Below are 19,369 nucleotides of genomic sequence, written 5' to 3'. Positions count from 1 at the left end.
CTGATTTTTGCACATTGATCTTATAACCTGTGACTTTACTAAACTCATTTATGAGTTCTAGAAGCTTTGTTGTAGATCTCTCAGGGTTTTCTATTGGTATAGGATCATGTCATCTGCAAATAATGAAATTTTGACTTCTTCCTTTCCAATTTGAAGGCCTTTTATATCTGGTTCTTGCCTCAGTGCTCGAGCAAGTACTTCTAAGACAATGTTAAATAGGAGCGGAGACAATGGGCATCCTTGTCTTGTTCCTGAGTTTAGAGGGAAGGATTTTAGGATTTCTCCATTGTAAACAATGTTGGCTTTATGTTTTTTGTATATACTCTTTATCATGTTCGAAAAATTTCCTTGTATTCCAATCTTTTGGAGTGTTTTTATCAAGAAAGGGTGCTGTTTTTTGTCAAATGCTTTTTCTGCATCTATAGATATAATCATGTGATTTTTTTCCTTCAATCTGTTTATATGGTGTATTACATTGATTTTCTTATGTTGAACCATCCTTGCATACCTGGAATAAATCCCACTTGGTCATGGTGTATAATTCGCTTAATGTGTTGTTGAATATGATTAGCAAGTATTTCATTAAGTATTTTTGTGTTTAGGTTCACTAGAGAAATTGGTCTGTAGTTTTCCTTTCTTGTGGTGTCTTTGTTTGGCTTTGGTACTAGGGTAATGTTGGCATCATAGAAGGAGTACGGCAATGTTCCTTCTGTTTCAATTTTTTGGAATAGTTTCAGCAAGATTGGTGTTAGTTCTTTTCGGAATGTTTTGTAGAATTCACCTGTGAAGCCATCTGGCCCTGGGCTCTTCTTAGTTGGGAGATTTTTAATGACTGAGTCTATCTCTCTGCTTGTGATTGGTTTGTTAAGGTCATCAATTTCTTCTTTCGTCAATATGGGTTGCTTATGTGTTTCTAGGAATTTGTCCATTTCCTCTAAATTGTCATTTTTGTTGGAATATAGTTTTTCAAAGTATCATCTTATGATAGTCTTAATTTCTGTGGGGTCAGTGGTGATATCGCCTTTCTCATGTCTTATTTTGTGTATTTGCATCTTCTCTCTTTTTTTCTTTGTTAGTCTCACTAAAGGTTTGTCAATTTTGTTGATCTTCTCAAAAACCAGCTCTTGGTCTTGTTTATCTTTTCAAGTGCTTTCTTATTTTCTATTTCATATATTTCTGCTCTTATCTTTGTTATTTCCTTCCTTCTTCTTCCTGTTGGGTTACTTTGTTGTTGTTTTTCTAATTCCTTCAAATGTGCAGTTCTTCAATTTTTGCTCTTTCTTCTTTTTTGATATATGAATTTATGGCTATAAATTTCCCTCTCAGTCCTGCTTTTGCTGCATCCCATAAATTTTGGTATGTTGTGTTGTCATTATCATTTGTTTCAAGGTAGTCATTGATTTCTTTTGAGATTTCCTCTTTGACCCACTGTTTTCCTAAGAGTGTGCTGTTTAATTTCCAAATTGTTGTGTGAAACCTGGGCCTCTGTCCCTTGCAAATTTCCAGCTTGACTCCACTGTGGTCAGAGATATTGTTTTGTATGATTTCAATCTTTCTGAATTCATTCAGCCTTTCTTTGTGGCCTAGCATATGGTCTATCTTGGAGAATGATCCATGTGCGCTTGAGAAAAATGTATATCCTGCTGTATTTGGGTGTAATGATCTATATATGTCTATTAGATCCAGCTCCTCTAATATACTGTTCAAATGTTTTGTTTCTTTAGTGATTCTCTTTTGAGATGTTCTGTCCAAGGCAGATAGTAGTGTATTAAAATCCCCCACTATAATTGTAGATGCATCTATTCTTTCTCTTAGTTTTTCCAGCGTTTGCCTCACGTATTTAGAGGCACCCTTGTTAGGAGCATAAATATTTAGAATTGTTCTATCTTCTTGACAGATTTTCCCTTTCACTAAAATGTAGTATCCTTCTTTGTCTCTCACAATCGTTTCACATTTAAAGTCTATTTTGTCTGATATTAATATAGCTACTCCTGCCTTTTTTTGGTTATTGTTTGCTTGTATGATTGTTTTCCAGCCATTCACTTTCAAATCTCCATGCATCTCTGGGTCTAAGATGTGTCTCTAATAGACAGCATACAAATGAGTCATATTTCCTTATCCAATGTCCCAGTCTGAATCTTTTGATAGGTGAGTTTAATCCATTGACATTCAGTGTCATTACTTTCAAGGAATTATTTGTGTTAGCCATATTTTGATTGGATTTGTGTTTGTCGTATTTTGTTTGTATTTTTTTCCTTCTATTTTTGTCTTTTTTTGTTGCTTTTATACTCTCCTCCAACTCTGCCTGTCCTGTTTTTTCCTTTCTTCCTGCAGAACTCCCTTTAGAATTTCTTGAAGGGGAGGTTTCTTGTTGGTATACTCTTTCAGTTTTTGTTTATCTGTGAATATTTTGAACTCTCCATCATGTTTGAATGCTAGTTTAGCTGGATAGAGTATTCTTGGTTGGAAATTTTTTTCCTTTAGTACTTTGACTATATCATACCACTGCCTTCTTGCCTCCATGGTTTCAGATGAGAAATCAACACTTAATCATATGGAGCTTCCCTTGTATGTGATGGTTTTCTTTTCTCTTGCTGCTTTTAGGATTTTCTCTTTGTCTTGAGCATTGGATAATTTGACAAGTATATGTCTTGGGCTGGGCCTGTTGGGGTTTATGACTAGTGGAGTGTGCTGTGCTTCTTAGATATGTACTTCTGTCTCTTTCAGTAGATTTGGGAAGTTTTCAGCCATTATTTCCTGCAACACTCCTCCTGACCCCTTTCCCTTCTCTTCTCCTTCTGGAATGCCTATAATACGTATGTTTGAGTGTTTTGCATTGTCATTCAGGTCCCTAAGTCCTATCTGGATTTTTTCTATCTTTTTAACGACCCCTTCTACTATCTGTTTGATTTCTGATGTACTGTCTTCCACATCACTAATTCTCTGCTCTGTCTCTTCTAGTCTGCTGATATTTGCTGCAAGTGTATTTTTGATTTCTTGAACTGTGGTGTTCATTCCCATCATATCTGTCATCTTTTTGCGTATGTCTGCAATTTCCCCTCCAAGTGTTGTCTTCATGTTGTTAACCTCTTTCATTACTTCATCAAATTTGTCAGTGATAAGTGTTCTGAGATCTTTCATTGCTTGTGCGAAGTTCTGCTCCCCGTCCTGATTTTTGGTTTGTTGATTGGATTCAGCCATGTTTCCCTGATTACTGGTTTGGTTTGTAGATTTTTGTTGCTGTCTGGTCATCATATTATCTTGACGGGTTTAATCAGTTCCTTAGCTTCTTTGTCTATTCTTGGAGATTAATTAGCTGTTGTTTTTGTGTAAGTGTTATATCTTCTCTTTGTCACTTTGTTCTTCTTATTCTAATTTCTTGTTGCTGGTTAAGTTCACTTTAAAGGAAAGTATTAGTGCCGGGGAAAGGCAATTGTGTAAGCAAAGAAAAAGTGTAAAGTAGTATTGGTGATATATGTTAACAAAACAAGAATATGAGATCTGGGAGGATGGAGGTTAGATTCGTGTAAATTGTGTAGAGTTATAGCAGTAGGTAGAGTACCTATTATGAGGTAGATGACTGAATATGGGAGGAATATGGTATGAGCTAAAAAGCTATTGTTTTCGTGAGAGAAGGAAAGAGAAAAGAAAGGTAATACTTTCAAGAGTGGATAACAGACAGAAAACAAAACAAAGGTATTAGAAATTAAGAGATAGACACTTTGTGGATCAAAGAAAGGGAGGTGGGAGGTGGAATATAGGAGAGACAGTAGATGATGCCGGATATCAAGATGTAGGGAAAAGGGATAGTGTAGGTAGCTTAAATCAGTTCACAGAGAAATGAGGTAGTAGAGGATGAGAAAACCCAGCAAATGTGAGGTGTTCCCTGCTGCACCTATTGTATAATTGAGTTAAAATAAAATAAGTAGAAAATGAGGGACAAGGGGGAGAGAAAAAACAGAAAAAGAAAAGAAAAGAAAAAAAGAAAGAAGAAAAGAAATGAAGAAAGAAAAAGGGGGTGGGCAAATGGTGGGGAACAGGTAGGGGAAAGAAAAAAACAGATATACACGAACCACAATTGCAACACCAACTACAGCAACAACAAGAAAAAAAAACCCTAAATAACTGAATAAAAAAAAAGACTTTGGGGGATATGCTGGGAGAAAAGACTAGCAGATAATGCAATATTAGCAATCAGGACATTAAAAAAAATTTAAAAAATAAGATAAAATGAATATAAAAACAAAACAAAATGAAACGATAAAGAAAAAAGCAAACGTTGTAGGCTAAGGCATTCAAGTACCTCAGATGGACCTCAGGGCGTGATGGATTCAGGGGTGGAAAGTCTGAGATATTGAAGGCTCAAGAGGTGTGAGACTCTGGGGTGTGGGCCACCAGAGTTTAGGGGATTCAGACCCAGCAACCTCAAATCTGGTCAACAGGAAGCCTAGGAGCCCCACAGTGTAACACAGCCCTCAGGGATTCCCACACCTGGGTGCCAGCCCTATGGGGGAAGTCAGATCCGCAAACTCTATATTATGTCTGAACCCTGCAATTCACTTACTCACTAGGATTTATTTATGTGGGTATATCGTCAATTCAGCTTTTGGACAGCTCCCCCACATGTTCCCACAAAATGGCCACGTGAGGGCGCCTCTACACCACAGCCAATTTAATGATGCAGATCCGAAGCCCGGCCCGTGGGTTGGGCTTCAGTTGGAAACGCCAAAAACAGATTCCAAAACTGGAATTCCCAGGCTTCGCAAAATATTCCCCACTCGACTTCCAGACGTGTCCCCCTCCCTCAACCACCCTGTAACAACCTCCCAATTACGTCCCTTTATTGCCAGCAATCTAATTCTGTTGAAGATAGGCAGCCGGGCTTGTGGGGGTGGGGCTCCAGGTGGAAGCGCTATTATTTGTGTACGCAATCAAAAATTCCCCCGCTTCACAACAAAAATCCTGAAAAAGCCCGTCCTCGGAGAACCTCCAGCGGCACCCAGCTGCCTCTTCCCAGGAGAGACTGCAAGGCAAGTTCACTCAGCCACCATCTTGCTTCCCTCTCCTAGTTTCTTCCTGCTATCTTTTTCTTTCTTCAGTTCAACATTTGTGGCGTCCTTCTCCACTCTCCACCATCCTCCAAAGTCCTCATATTTTTTAATATAATATTTTTTGTGATCTATATATCTTCCAAAAAATACAATTTAAAAAGAAAGGTGAGCAACTGAAAACGCATAAATAAACAAAAATTCTCTTTTAAGTCTTTGTTTGCTATACAGTTTTATCATGAATGGGTATTTAATATCTTATAAAATAGTTTTACATATCTGTGGAATTTATCATATGATTTTTCTTTTATTCCAATAATTTGAGGAATTACATTGACTAATTTTCAAATGTTAAAGCTATTTTTGCAGTCTTATGATTAACACGGATTGATCATTATGCATTTTTTTTTATATAGTGCTAGATTTGCTTTGTTAATATCTTTAGGATTTTTCTAGCCATGTTCACAAGTGAGATTAGCCTGTATATATTTTTTCCTCATAATGTCCTTGTTAGAATTTTATATCAAGGTTATCCTAGTCTCATTAAAAAACCTTGTAAAGCTATTCCTTGTTTTCTATTCTTTGGAAAGTTTATGCAAGATTGGTAGATTTTCTGTCTTGAAAGTTTGATGTATTTATAAGTGAAGTCATCTGAATGTGGAGTTTTCTTCTGGAGATATTTTTCATTGTGTATTACCTTTCTTTATAAAATGGAAGTTTTATATAAAAAACACAAAACTTTATCTTTAAAATTTCTATTTTTTCTTGTTTCCATAAGGCTATGTTTTGTTTTTATTAGGAACTTGTTCATTTCCTCCAAATGTTTTTAATGTATTGACAAAATATTTTTTTATAATTTCCAATTATAATATTTTATCTCTATAGGATCTGAGTGGTGTCTTTTTTGTTGTTTTTCATTATTTGGGTTTTCTATCTTTTCTTCTTGATCTATCCTACCAGAGATTTTTCAGTTTTATTGTACTATCCAAATCATCAAATATTGACTTTATAGAGCCTTTCTTATTTAATTTAAATTTTTATAATTACTATTTTCTCCCATCTACTTTCTGTTAATTTATTTTCTTCTTTTTTTTCCTAATTTGTTATAATGAATGCTTGGTTCTTTTTTTTTTCAGCTTGTTTTCCTTTTCACCTTATACATGTCTCTATCCTCATGGGTTTGACTACATCACACTAGTTTTTTTTAAATTGAACTATATCATTCGTTCATGAACATATATAAGCAATTAGTGTGTTTTAGTCAGCCAAAGGGATGCTGATGCAAAATACCAAAAATCTGTTGACCTTTATAAGAGGTATTTATTTGTGGTAGAAGATTATAGTTACCAGGCCATAAAACATAAGTTACTTCCCTCACCAGTCTACTGCTACGTGCTGGAGCAAGATGACTGCTGACATCTGCAAAGTTTCAGGATTCCTAGGTTCCTCTCTTCCCAGAGCTTGCCTCTCTCTGGTCTCAGCTGCTCATTCTCTGGTCTCTGCAATTGCAAGCTATCAGGCAATTGCTCATCTCTCTTCCTGGGGCCTTCTCTCTTTCCTTATGTCCAAGGTCCTCTGTGTGCTTACTTCCCAGTGCTCCAGCTCAAAACTCCAACCTTCCTTCTCTACAGTGTCATTTCTCTGTGAGTCCCTGCCCACCAAGGGGGCATGGATGCAATGTCTTACTGACATGGCCCAATCAAAGCCTTAATCATTATTGAATCAAGTAAAAGTAAAACCTCTGAATAAAATACACTCTAATATGCCCAGAGGAAAAGACCATTTTACAAACATAATCCAATATTTCTTTTTGGAATTCATCAATAATTTCAAACTGCTACAAGTGTATAGCAAAAGTTGTGAACCTTCAAAATAAGCATGCATAATATCATGCAGGGGTCCCATACATTATGCCTCCACCAACACCTTGCCTTGCTGTGAAACATTTGTTACAAACTATGCAAGAGAATTGTCAGAATATTAATTTTAACTGTAGTCCATATCTTACATTTGCTGTATTTCCCCCACCCAATTTTTCAGACAAATCAATTTATCGATACATATTAATAAAGCATACAGTTTATTCAAAGTGCACAATCAATGATATTTGGCATAATCACATAATTGGGCATTCATCCCTTCAATCATTATTAGCCCTTTTGGCTGTCTAAGCAGCACCATGGTGGTTGACAAGAACAAGTGCCTTATGAATGGTGGCAAAAGGGGAGCAAAGAAGAAAGTGGGCAATCCATTTTCTAAGAAGGATTGGTACAATGCAAAAACACCAGCAATGTTCAATATAAGATATATCAGGAAAATACTAGTTACAAGGACTCAAGGAACCAGAATTGCAACTGATGGTCTTAAGGGTCATGTTTTTGAAGTGAGCCTTGCTGATCTAGAGAATGATGAAGTTGCAGTTAGAAAATTCAAGCTAATTACTGAGGATATGCAGGGCAAAAAGTGCCTAACCAAATTCCATGGCATGGATCTTAACCATGTCAAAAAGGGTTCCATGGTCAAAAAATGGCAGACCATGATTGAAGCACATGTTGATGCCAAAATTACCAATGGTTATTTGCTTCATCTATTCTGTGCTGGTTTTACTAAAAAATGCAACAATCAGATTCGGAAGACCTCATGCACCCAGAATCAACAGGTCCACTAAATCCAGAAGAAGATATGGAAATCATGACCCAAGAGGTGCAGACAAATGACTTTAAAGAAGTGGTCAATAACTTGATTCTAGAGAGTATTGGTAAAGACATAGAAAAGACTTGTCAATTTATCTATCCTCTCCATGATGTGCTCATTAGAAAAGTAAAAATGTTTTAGAAACCCACGTTTGAATTGGGAAAACTCACGGAGTTTCACAGTGAAGGTAGTAGTTCTTGAAAAGCAACTGGAGATGAGACATGCGCTAAAGTAGAACAAGCTGATGGATATGAGCCACCAGTCCAAGAATCTGTTTAAAATTCAGCCTTTTAAAAGTGACAAATAAAATATCTTATTTGTGATGGTTTGCTTTAAATTTTTTATTTCAGTAATAATAAACAAAAACAAGTAAACAAACAAGGAAATTCCTTCCCTCTTAATCTCTCTGTTTCCCCTGCTGTACATGTCTGTTATTTCTGGCTATTCTTCCACAAGTATTTATTTGTTTATTAAGCAGGTTTGTAGAGATATATTCACATACCATATGATCTATCCAAACTGTATAATCAATGACATTTTTAGCTGTTAAACAGACAACTCTTGTAAAACTGTAAAATACTGTAGACTTATTGTGATTCTTGCAATAAAGGAAATTATGTCATTGATGTGGAGACAGTGGGCACTGGAGGTGCTGAAGTCAGGGAATGGGACAAAGAGGTGTAATATGGAGGCAATTTCAGGACTCAGAATTGTCTGAGTGACATGCAATGGCAGATACGGGTCGTTATGTATACCGCCATAAACTACAGAATTTAGTGGGAGATAGTGTAAACTACAATGTAAACTATAATCCAAGATTTGTGGCAATGTTTCAAAATGTACTCATCAATTGTAATAAATGTACCACACAAATGAAAGAAATTGTTGATGTGGGGAAGGGTGGGAGATGTGGGGAGTGGGGCATATGGGAATCCCTTACATTTTTTATGTAACATTTTATGTAATCTAAGCATCTTTCAAAAATAAATAAAAATTATATTTTTTAAAATGTGTAATGCCAGGTTAGATTTAATATCATCTATTATAAGAAATAGATAGTAGAGCATCATTTATAAATATAAATAATAATTCTATATAACAAAAATAATTATAACATAATTCTAATTTTTATATTACAGCTCTAACTATTGGACATAATAATCTCTAAGAATGAAATTAATTATTGGTTTAGTTATTTAATTTCTACTTAGACCAGAATTATTTCTGGATAATTAAATTCCTATTTGTGAATTCTGCACATTTATTGGAATGAATTACAGCGGATAACAATATGCCAATTCATAATTTTATGAGGCAGAAAAACTTAGAATCTTTTCCAACAGTAGTCATACTAAATCATTATTGATCTAGGTGAATTATTTTAACTAATGGATATGCTTAAGAAAGAATTAAAGAAAAATTAAGTATCAAAAAAAAACACCTCTTCTCCAGGCCTCTTTAATTAAAAGTAAGTGTTTATTTTGTATGAAGAAACTTAGAGAATAGTGATCACAGGAACAATTTGCTAATTAAACTGAGTAATTATTTTTCATATACTATAATATTGTAATTATACATTTATCTGGTCTACTCCAGCTCTTTTTAAATTACTATTTGCATGGAATACCTTTTCAAACCTTTCACTTCAACCTGATTGTGTCCTTATATCTAAGGTGGGTCTCTTGTAGACAACATATAGACTGCTCATATTTTTTAAATCCATTATATAAGTCTGTGTCTTTCGATTGGGGAGTTCAATCCAGTAACATTCAGTGTTATTACTCTAGAAGCATTACTTATTTCATCCATTTTGTCCTTCAGTTCCCTGTTGTCATTACCATTCTACAGTCTGTCTTCTTATCCTTTCATTTACCCTTCCTAATAATCTTCATTTTTAAACTCTTCTCCAAGTCTCTCACCCTTGTTTTTTCCTTTCAAGATGCAGCACTCCCTTTAGTATCTCTTATAAATCTGGTCTTTTGGTTACTTATTTTATCAGTCTTTGCTTGTCTGTGAAGATTTTGAAATCACCCTCATTTTTGAAGGACAGCTTTCCTGGATACGTAATTCTTGGCTGGCAGTTTTTCTCTTTCAGTACCTTAAATACATAATTCCACTTTCTTCTCTCCTCCACAGTTTCTGATGAGAGGTTGGCACTTAATCTTTTCTAATTTCCCTTATACGTGATGGTTTGCTATTCTCTTGCTGCTTTCAGAATCCTCTATCTCTAATAATTGTCATTCTGAATAGTAGGTGTCTCAGGGTAGGTCTATTCAGATTTGTTCTGTTTGGGGTGTGTTGTCCTTGGATATTGATATCCATGTCCTTCATAATGGTTGTGAAGTTTTCAGTCATTATTTCCTCAGATATTTTTTCTGCCCCTTTTCCATTCTCTTCTCCTTCTGGGACACTTATCATGTGAATGTTTGTGCCTTGCATGTTGTCATTCAATTCCCTGAGACATCCCTTTTTCTTTCATTCTCTTCTCCTTCTGTTCGGTTTTTTCCAGTTCATATGTTCTGCCTTCGAAGTCACTAATTTTTTCTTCAAGCAATTAAAATCTGCTCTTATGTGACTCTAATGCATTTTTAATCTCCTCCACCATGTCTTTCCTTCCCATAAAGTCTGTTACTTTTCTTTGCAGGCTTTCAAATTGTTTCTTGTGCTCTCCCAATGTCTTCTTACTATCCTGTACATCTTTAGTCATATCTTGCATAAATTCTTTAAGTGGTTTAGGAATTTCGATATGTGATATCATTTTCATTCATTTCAAAATATTTCTAATTTCCAGTGTGATTTGTTCTTTTTTCTATAGTTAATTTCTTAAGTTCTGAACACATGTGGATTTCATAGTTATCTTTTGTTAGTGATTTCAAGGTTGATTTTAAGGTGAGCAGAAAACATGCTATATATGATTTCTGTACTCTGAAATATGTCAAGACTTGCTTGAAATATGTTAAGACTTGCTCAGTATATATTATACATCAATATTTTTAAATGTTCTATGTGCAATTGAAAATTATCTGTATTTTGTAGACATTGGTTTCAGTTTTCTCTATGTGTCAATTAGTTCAAGTTTGTAAATCTTGTTGCTCAGATATTCCATAGCCTCTCAGGTTTGTTTTCTATCAGTTAATGGGGGGGGGGGGAGGAGGATTTAAAGTGCTCTGATTGTGAATTTATCTTTTCTCCTTTTAATTCCTTCAATTTTAGTTTATATGTTTGGCTTGATTTCTTCTTGGAAATTTCTTAGTCATTATCTATTCAAATATTTTTTCTGCCTTGTGACACCATTAAAAGCCTTGCTCAGTATCTTATCTTTCCATCTGCCTCTTCCAGAATTGACTGACCTACAGTAAAAACATGTCCAAATTTCAGGTTCACCTTTCTGTGTTTTCTTTTTATCCTAAATCTTTGCTTAACAATTCTTTAGTGCTTTGTAAACTCCAGTAACTTCCAAAATATTTAAAAAATATAATCTGTTCAATCTGTGAGCATGAAATGTTCTTCTAGATCTTCTCATCAGGAGGCAATAGTGAAAATTACTTAGGTTACAATTATTAGAAACAGAATTACATCTTTACATTTTCATATGCACACTTAACAAAGTATTTCTTACCTAACTCTGAAATTGTACCGGGCTTTCAAAGTTTTTCATGCAGGATATTCCTTCATCTTATATATTATTATGTAGTAGTATTTTATCTCTGCATTGTTTTATACCTCCCACATTAATTATTATTTTATATAAATATTTCCTTGCCATTTCTATGGGATAGTGGGTAGCATTTGTTACCCTCCCTTTCATTGAGATTGCAGTCTTTCAAGGACCTTGACTTTCTGCAATTTTAGTCTTATTTTCCATTTTAAATGGGCCCATGGCCTCATCTTATTTCCTTTTGTGGGCACGAATTACTACATCTTAGCCATTACACTCAAGGATTACAGATGATTGACTTACATGCTTACTACTTTGGCTCTTTTTTTCCTTAATAAATCAATTTTTGATACATATTAATAAAAATAAAATTCATCCCAAGTGTACAATCAATGATATTTGATATAATGACATAGTTGTGCAATCATCGCCTTAATCATCATTAGTGCATTTTCATTATTTCAATAATAATAATAAACAAAAACAAACAAGAAAATTCTTCAACCCTTGATCTCTCTATGCCTTCCCTGTTGTACATAGCTGCTTTTTGCACAATTACTTATTTATTTATTAAGCGGTCTTATTGAGATATATTCATATACCATACAATCCAAAGTGTATAATCAATGACTCTTAGTGTAATCACAATGCTCTGCATTCATCACCACAAAAATACTGCTTTGGCTCTTAGTGTCGTCTTTGCTTTTAGCACTTGAGGATTACTCTTTCTTGTTTGATAAGACATGCAATTTTAAAATTTGTTACATCGTATCCAACATCTCATAGAGTTTATATTGAGGTGGTTTAAGAGTAGCATAGTATATCATTTTGTCAATGCTGTTTTTATAGTCCTGTTATTTCTCAGGCAATAACCAGAAAGATATATTTCTTTATGCCTAAAATCTGTATTTGTACAAAGCAATTTATGGAAGTGTTTACCTCCAATTGTTCCAACCAGTGCTGACTTAACTGGCTTTGACCTACTAGCTCTCTATCTCAGAAAAGCCTTTGCCATTTCATTTTTAGTGTCTTGTGTGGGGGTGGGGCAAGTAAAGCGAACAAAATTACAATTTTGGATTCGCTTCAAGAACAAAGATTATGAATCCATATTATCAAAGATTCAGGACCAAGATATGGGGACTAAGTACTATTTCAAGATAATTCTTCATGAGCTAACACTTATAAGGGTGAGCCTCTTTTGTGCTTTCTGGGTCCTGGGTTCTCTTACAACCTGATGGTCTCCCACACGGTTTTACATTACGTCTTCTACCCATTCCAGTCTGGCTTTACAGCTACCATTTCAGGAAGATTATAGCTAATTTCTGTATTGCTAAATCCAATGGATACTTCTCTGTCCATGTCTTAGTTGATTTTTCAGCTTTATTAGAAACATTTAACTATTTACTCGTTCTTTAGAAGTGTCATCTCTTGGCTTTGGTTACAGCACAATCTCCTGGATTTTCCTTTTATCACTGTCCTCTCCTTCCAAGTCTCCTTTGTTGCTTCCTCTTTTTCTGTCTGATATTTAAATTATCAAGCTCAGTCCTGGGGCTCTTTTATTCTCTCTCCTTATGAATATCACCCAGTTTCATGTTTCAAAATACCACCTATACGCTAAAGACTGCCAATTTTATATCTCCAACCCTGACCTGTCAGATTCATATATCGTATTGCTTACTTGACATCTTCAATTGACTTATCTATATGTATTTCAAACCTAGCCTGTTCTGTATTCCACCCTTTTCTTCCCTCAGCCTTTCCCATTTCATTAATGGCAGCATTATCCACTCAGTTATTGAAGCCAAAACCTTTATTCTGCCTTTTCCTTCATCTTCTATATCCTATCTGGAGGAAGTCCTGTTGTTTCTAACTCCAAAATTTATTTTAAATATGCCCAACAAGGTGTAGATGTAGATATCTTCACTCCATTATATATTTACACACAGAGAGAATAAAAAATTATAATAGTGATTTGTCAAAAGGCACATAGATATTAAGTATGCAGTTATTCCTGTCTCAAACCCACTACTCTTTGCCATACCCTGACCATAAAAAGTTCTTGTTAATAAATTAGTGAACAAATGTATCTAAATTGTAATAAAATCCATAACCTTGGCTTTATCAAAATATTCTCACCTATTAAACATTAGCTGTTATCTATGTAGGAGAAATCTTTCTTACATGTAATACAGAGTAATATTAATATTAATATAATCACATTTCAGTACCTCTTAATATCCAAAAAGTTTAGAATTTGAGACTATGAAAGATAAACAACTTGGCTTATATTGTATTCTCTGTTCCTTCAAGGATTCATACTCAATTATACTCAAAACATTATTTCAATAAGCTTTTATTCCTCTTGTCATTCTCTAGCAAAATAATTAGATGAAGAAAAGTCTTGCCAAGCTTTTATTCTGGATTCTCTGCTGTCGTAATTTTATCAGTATTCAATGTTTTTCAACAAAAATTCAAGGGTACAGAGAAGACGACTTTGGCAGAGCCAGTATACACCACCATTATATTGGTTAGATAGTGAATAAAACTTCAAGAAAGAAAGCTATGTATTTTGATCAACAAGGAGTGATTTTATATGCTTAAACCTTGTAAATATTGTTAGTATAATCAGGGAAACCAGTTAATTGCCATCATTGGCAGCTTTACCTTTTGTATATTATGAATTTTATTACGTTTGTTATTTTTCCAATAGTAAACCTTGACTTCCTGAATGAAGTTAGGAGACTCTTTTACCATCTCCCCTTCCAATAATTTATTGAAATATCCTAAAATCCTTGTAACAATATCTATGATCTTAATGATTTTGTAATGAAATCCATTTGGTATTTGTTTGGCATTGAATTCAATTCTAAACCTTCAACAACATCATCATTTTATGGAGTTAGTAAAATCTACTTGGCTTGGAGTTTCTATTGCAATTCTTGTTTTATAGAGTCCTTTGGAAATACATTCAAATGCAAGCTGTATTTAAAACATTGTGTTTGTATATTTAAAATGTAAAAATCCATTGAGGGTTTTTCTTTTGTGGTAATTCTAATATCTTTTGGAAATATTAGATGCTGATTTTAATAAAAAATATGTCAATACATCTTCTTTGAATTCTCTGTAGAGCTCTGTACCATGGAGTGTGGTAGCCATGGAGTCTGCTTAAGGGGAATTTGCCAATGTGAAGAAGGCTGGGTAGGACCAACATGTGAGGAACGCTCCTGTCACTCTCACTGTGCTGAACATGGCCAATGTAAAGATGGAAAATGTGAGTGCAGCCCTGGATGGGAGGGTGACCACTGCACAATTGGTAAGTATCACCACACTTTAAACAAAATAAATTGGATTAATTGAAGACGTTAAGTTCAGTCTAGTGAATCAATAACCAGGCTTTTTGTAGAATTCCAGTTTGTAGAAAGAAGGAGGACGGTGGACCACAAGTTTTAAAGCTTTGGTTCCTTTTCTGTTGATAATACTATACTTATTTCTTGAGTTGTTTCTCTTCTCATTACTTTTGTATTCTTTATATTTTCTGCTTTTGAATGCTTTGAGCTACTCAAATGAAAGATGATACACTGGAATAAAGTGTCATTTGTTAATAAGAGAAGTGCTTTTGTTGTGAAGGTAACATTCATTTTCCACTTTACCTTTTGAAAAGTAAGGGATGTTTTGGTTGAAAGCACTTAGAAGCAATTTCATTAAATGGGACTACTTTAACGGGCCATTCAATATCATTAGAGACCTTTATTTAATGTATATGAGAAAGGCATTCCTGATTTACCATGAATAGAACATCTGTGTTGAGTTGTTTATCCAGTAGTGTAAAGATCTTGTACTGAGGCACCACTCTCTCTTATTTCTTATCACCAATTTCACAAATTTTCAGGATGCCACTTGGAAGAACACTTTGTGAGCATGGACAAGGTTATAAAATAATTAATCTATCAAGTGATCTTAGCATTATAAAAAGCATGAATAGTAAGTTTTAATTATAAAGCACTTCATTTTTCTGGGAAAAAAAAATTCCTTGAAACGTATGCCTATCTGCCACAAATTTTTTCTTGCATATCTGCCACAAATTTTTTCTTGCATTGAGGGACAAGTACAATTCCTGAAGTTCAGCTAAGGAAATTGGGTCATGGAGTGTTCCAGTGGCATTCTCTGACCACACAGAAAATCCATGCAGAGCAAAGTCAAGTGTGGGCTTCTAAATACCCAATTCATTGTTTGTGGGCTCTTTTTCCCACTAGACTGTATTACAGCTTTTATTTTTAGATAAAAGTATTTGTTAAAATCGTTGGAATCTGCTAAAGTAATGTAAACTGTGTTTTTATGTGTGCATACAAATATATATCATGTACTCTTAATAAACTGCATTACTACTCTACTAAAGGAATAGTAAGTCTTGTTCTGTGACTGTGGAAAATATTTAAGATTCATTAAAAGGGTGGTGAGAGGTGACATTCAGATGCAGCTTAAGTAATTACATTCTTGCACTAGAGTAACTGTACTGCCATAACATAAGAGGGTTTAAATATTGTGATGATTACCAAAGGTGGTTTCCTCAGAACTCCCTTCTAAAGATATTACTAATAAGAAGTTCAAGCTAGTGCTCTTTCATGAAACTTATTATTGAAATGGGAAAATGCCATTCTTATGCTTTTAATGAGATATGACACTTTTTAGGAAGCCTAATAGAGTTTCTGGCAGAAAAGCCATTAATAGCCTTCCCACAGAAAATATTATTCATAAACTGCACAGGCCAGTATACCAACTTTTAAGCTGCAGGCATTTCAGCAGTTCATAGTTTGCCGTTTTCCTCCCAGGCAACAGATGGTAAACCATTAGTACATGTTGTATAACTTTGGTCTCCCAGAAATTCATTCAATCACTCTTTTCTTCCCCCATATTTAGCTCACTACTTAGATGCTGTCCGAGGTAAGATTTTTCTCCCCAGTTTTATGAGACAAATGTTTTAAACAGAAAATAAGCATGTGGGAAAGAAAGGGTGGTGGGTATTTTTCCCTTTCTTTTGGCCAACTTATTTAAGCGTAATATTTCAGATTCATGCTATAATAGACTAAAAAATATTTTTTTCATTTTTTTAAGAGGTACTGGGGATTAAACCCAGGATTTCGTACATGTGAAGCAGGTGCTTAACTAATGAGCTACACCTGCTCCACATTAATATGATTTTTGACATAAAAAAGTCACTTATGCCATGATGTATAATGAATTGATAAACAGTTTTAAAAATTATTTTCCTTATATTTGTGGTAAATTTTGTGTGTTTATGTGTGTTTGTGTTTATCTGTCTGTATAGTGCAAACAGACAGGTAATTATTAAATAAACTAAGTTTAGGTAGACATCTGGCCTTTTTCTATTACATAGCAATATAGCTCTAAGTCCATATACAAAGGCAGAAAAATTATCTCACTAGGACTACCCCATCATCCATCCTAACCAAGGACATGCCAGTACAGACTCAGCAAGGCTTTTATTATCACATATGCTAGTTTCTTTCATTATTTTAACCTCAAAAGATTGAACATGTCCCAAATTATTTCTCATTTCTCCTTATCCATTGTGTATCCATCAGAATGAAATTAGATAAATTTCCTTCTCAGCCCTATATATAGATTCATTCTATACCACTTCATTGATGATATGTGTAATAAATATAACTTTCCATATTTTTAAAGAGCTGTCTATCACTTTATTTTAAAGATTTTTCTTCCTCTGTTCTGTTTTCTCTGGTGGAAAAACACTTAGAAGAAACTCTGGGTTACTTATATATGTATTTTCAAAATGTATTATTTAGTTCTTTATACTTCTGGAATTTTCCTTCAAAGACAATAAAGGAAGAGAATATTGATTGTACTATCACCATTAAGATCTATATCTGGTCCTACATTATTATTGGGAAAATTTCCAAAAGCTATGTGCCATTATTTCTGTCTGTTCATTTGCCCACTGAGCACTTGGCACATGCTCAGTTACCCTTTGGAATAACTTAGCTATAAACCACTAATATGAAGAATAGGGCATCTTTCAGAAATTAAAGTTCTAAAGAGGGAGCATTGTCAGTGTTTCTGTTTTATCAAAGGGTAAAAGTCATTCAAACACAACAATTTTCTCTTGACTATATTTTTTCTCCAGGTATTCTTAAGAATTCTGAAAGTCTAAATCTGGCATGCATTAATTCCACCCACATTTGTTGAGCACCTATTACAGGCATAATATTATGCTGACTTCTGCTAGAGATGCCAGAAAACAAAGAAAATCAATCTTTAATTCTCATATCACAATCAAAATTTAATGATAAATAATTCCCTAGAAGAGAAAAAAAATGAAAAGATACAAATCAACTGTACCAAATTTCCAAGGCACCATATGAGCAAAAACTTAATGGTATGGTCTGAACTGTATACCAACATACCTAAGCCCTAAAGCAATGCTTCACAAGGAAAAAATAAGCACAGAATATATATAGTTAGGGTAAGTTTTTCTTCATAGAGACTCTACCTTTTTCCAACTTATTGACCATAACTAGAGACACAGAAGCATCCATTCAGTTTTGATTGAGGTGAAGAGATATGTTTTTCAAAAGAAACAAAAAAACATTTCTTGTCCCCAACATAGTTTTCATCTATCTGAACTAGAGGTTGGGAATTGGGGTTAGCATTAATAATGTTTAATAGTCTCTCTAAGGGAAAACACTGCAGAGTAAGGGATAACAAGTTCTCTGAAAAGGTTTTGCAAGCAAGGAAGATACTCTTCCATTTATTCAACACCTCATCTGAAAGGAGCTCAGATAGTTAGATGCTTCCCAATAGGCAGATACATCACTGTTGGCCAATGTCTTTGTGACTGTTACTCTCTGCTGTCTTTTCAGATGGCTGTCCAGGGCTTTGCTTTGGAAATGGGAGATGTACCCTGGATCAAAATGGTTGGCACTGTGTGTGTCAGGTGGGCTGGAGTGGGACAGGCTGCAACATTGTCATGGAAATGCTTTGTGGTGATAACCTGGACAATGATGGAGGTGAGTCATTTATAAAATTTTCATATGGTCCAACTTCTAACACAGTGCTTATCTGATTGACCAAGGGTGAAAATTAGGAATCTCCAGTATAAATGATATTGAGTTATATAGGGTAATACTAATTTTTATCTCAATAGTTTTTAAAAAGTTGTATATAGTGATTATTTACTGTAACCAGGTAATGCTCCAAGCCATTTGCATTAATTATATCTCATTTATTTCTCACAACAACTCCATCCTATTAATATATGGGAAACAAATGCTCAGGTCGGAGGGTATAAGTGACTTATCCAAGATTACACAGCTAGAAAGTAGCAGAGCATACATTTCAACTCAAGGTTGTATGAAATCAGATTCTGTTTTCTTTACTTCTAAACCACACAGCCTCTTATACCTAAGGCATTTACTATACCAAATTAAATTTAGGTACCACTGTTGAAACTGTTAGATGCTAGACATAGCTTTTACTATATGCATTGTGAAATATTTTCCTCTGTTGTTACTTAGAGCTCACTCTTGAATTCTTACCTCTTAGTAACACTTTATACCTTTCAAAGCTATAAGACATCAAAATATAGACAGCATCAAAACATAAACAGGATATATACAAGACATACACAGCATCAAGAAAATTTAAGGTAATATTTTTTATTTTTAGTTCAAGACACGTGCATGATGTTTTAAAAAGCTATATGTGACCCCAATGCCTCAGAGTAACCATTTACATTTTAGTCAAGCAAACAAAAGCATCTGATGCATTGTGCAATCAAGCCTCAAAACAGCCCCAAACATCTCTGAGTGAGCCTGAAAAAAACATCTTCACTTTGCCCTTACTTTCTACTCAAGGAAATATGAAATGAATATAAAAATACCAAAATAAAGTCAATTATTAAATTAGACTTCTTAGGTACATATATGTTTAG

General features: G+C 34.4%; 1 protein-coding gene and 1 pseudogene across 1 annotated transcript in view; both read left to right on the top strand.

The window, feature by feature from the left end:
• Positions 1-19,369, top strand: part of TENM1 (teneurin transmembrane protein 1) — a 1,381,582-nt gene that overhangs the window by 1,122,860 nt on the left and 239,353 nt on the right. The window contains exons 14-16 of the mRNA XM_058291548.2: positions 14,528-14,713; positions 16,318-16,341; positions 18,300-18,446. Coding sequence (XP_058147531.1) covers positions 14,528-14,713; positions 16,318-16,341; positions 18,300-18,446 — 357 coding nt within the window. The remainder of the gene's footprint in view (positions 1-14,527; positions 14,714-16,317; positions 16,342-18,299; positions 18,447-19,369) is intronic.
• LOC105744892 (small ribosomal subunit protein eS1-like) lies at positions 7,228-8,021 on the top strand (annotated as a pseudogene).

The sequence above is a fragment of the Dasypus novemcinctus genome, chromosome X, assembly GCF_030445035.2.
Source record: "Dasypus novemcinctus isolate mDasNov1 chromosome X, mDasNov1.1.hap2, whole genome shotgun sequence".
Classification (NCBI taxonomy): Eukaryota; Metazoa; Chordata; class Mammalia; order Cingulata; family Dasypodidae; genus Dasypus; species Dasypus novemcinctus.
Note: the sequence above shows the minus strand (reverse complement) of the source record. Positions and strands in the feature narration are given on the sequence as shown.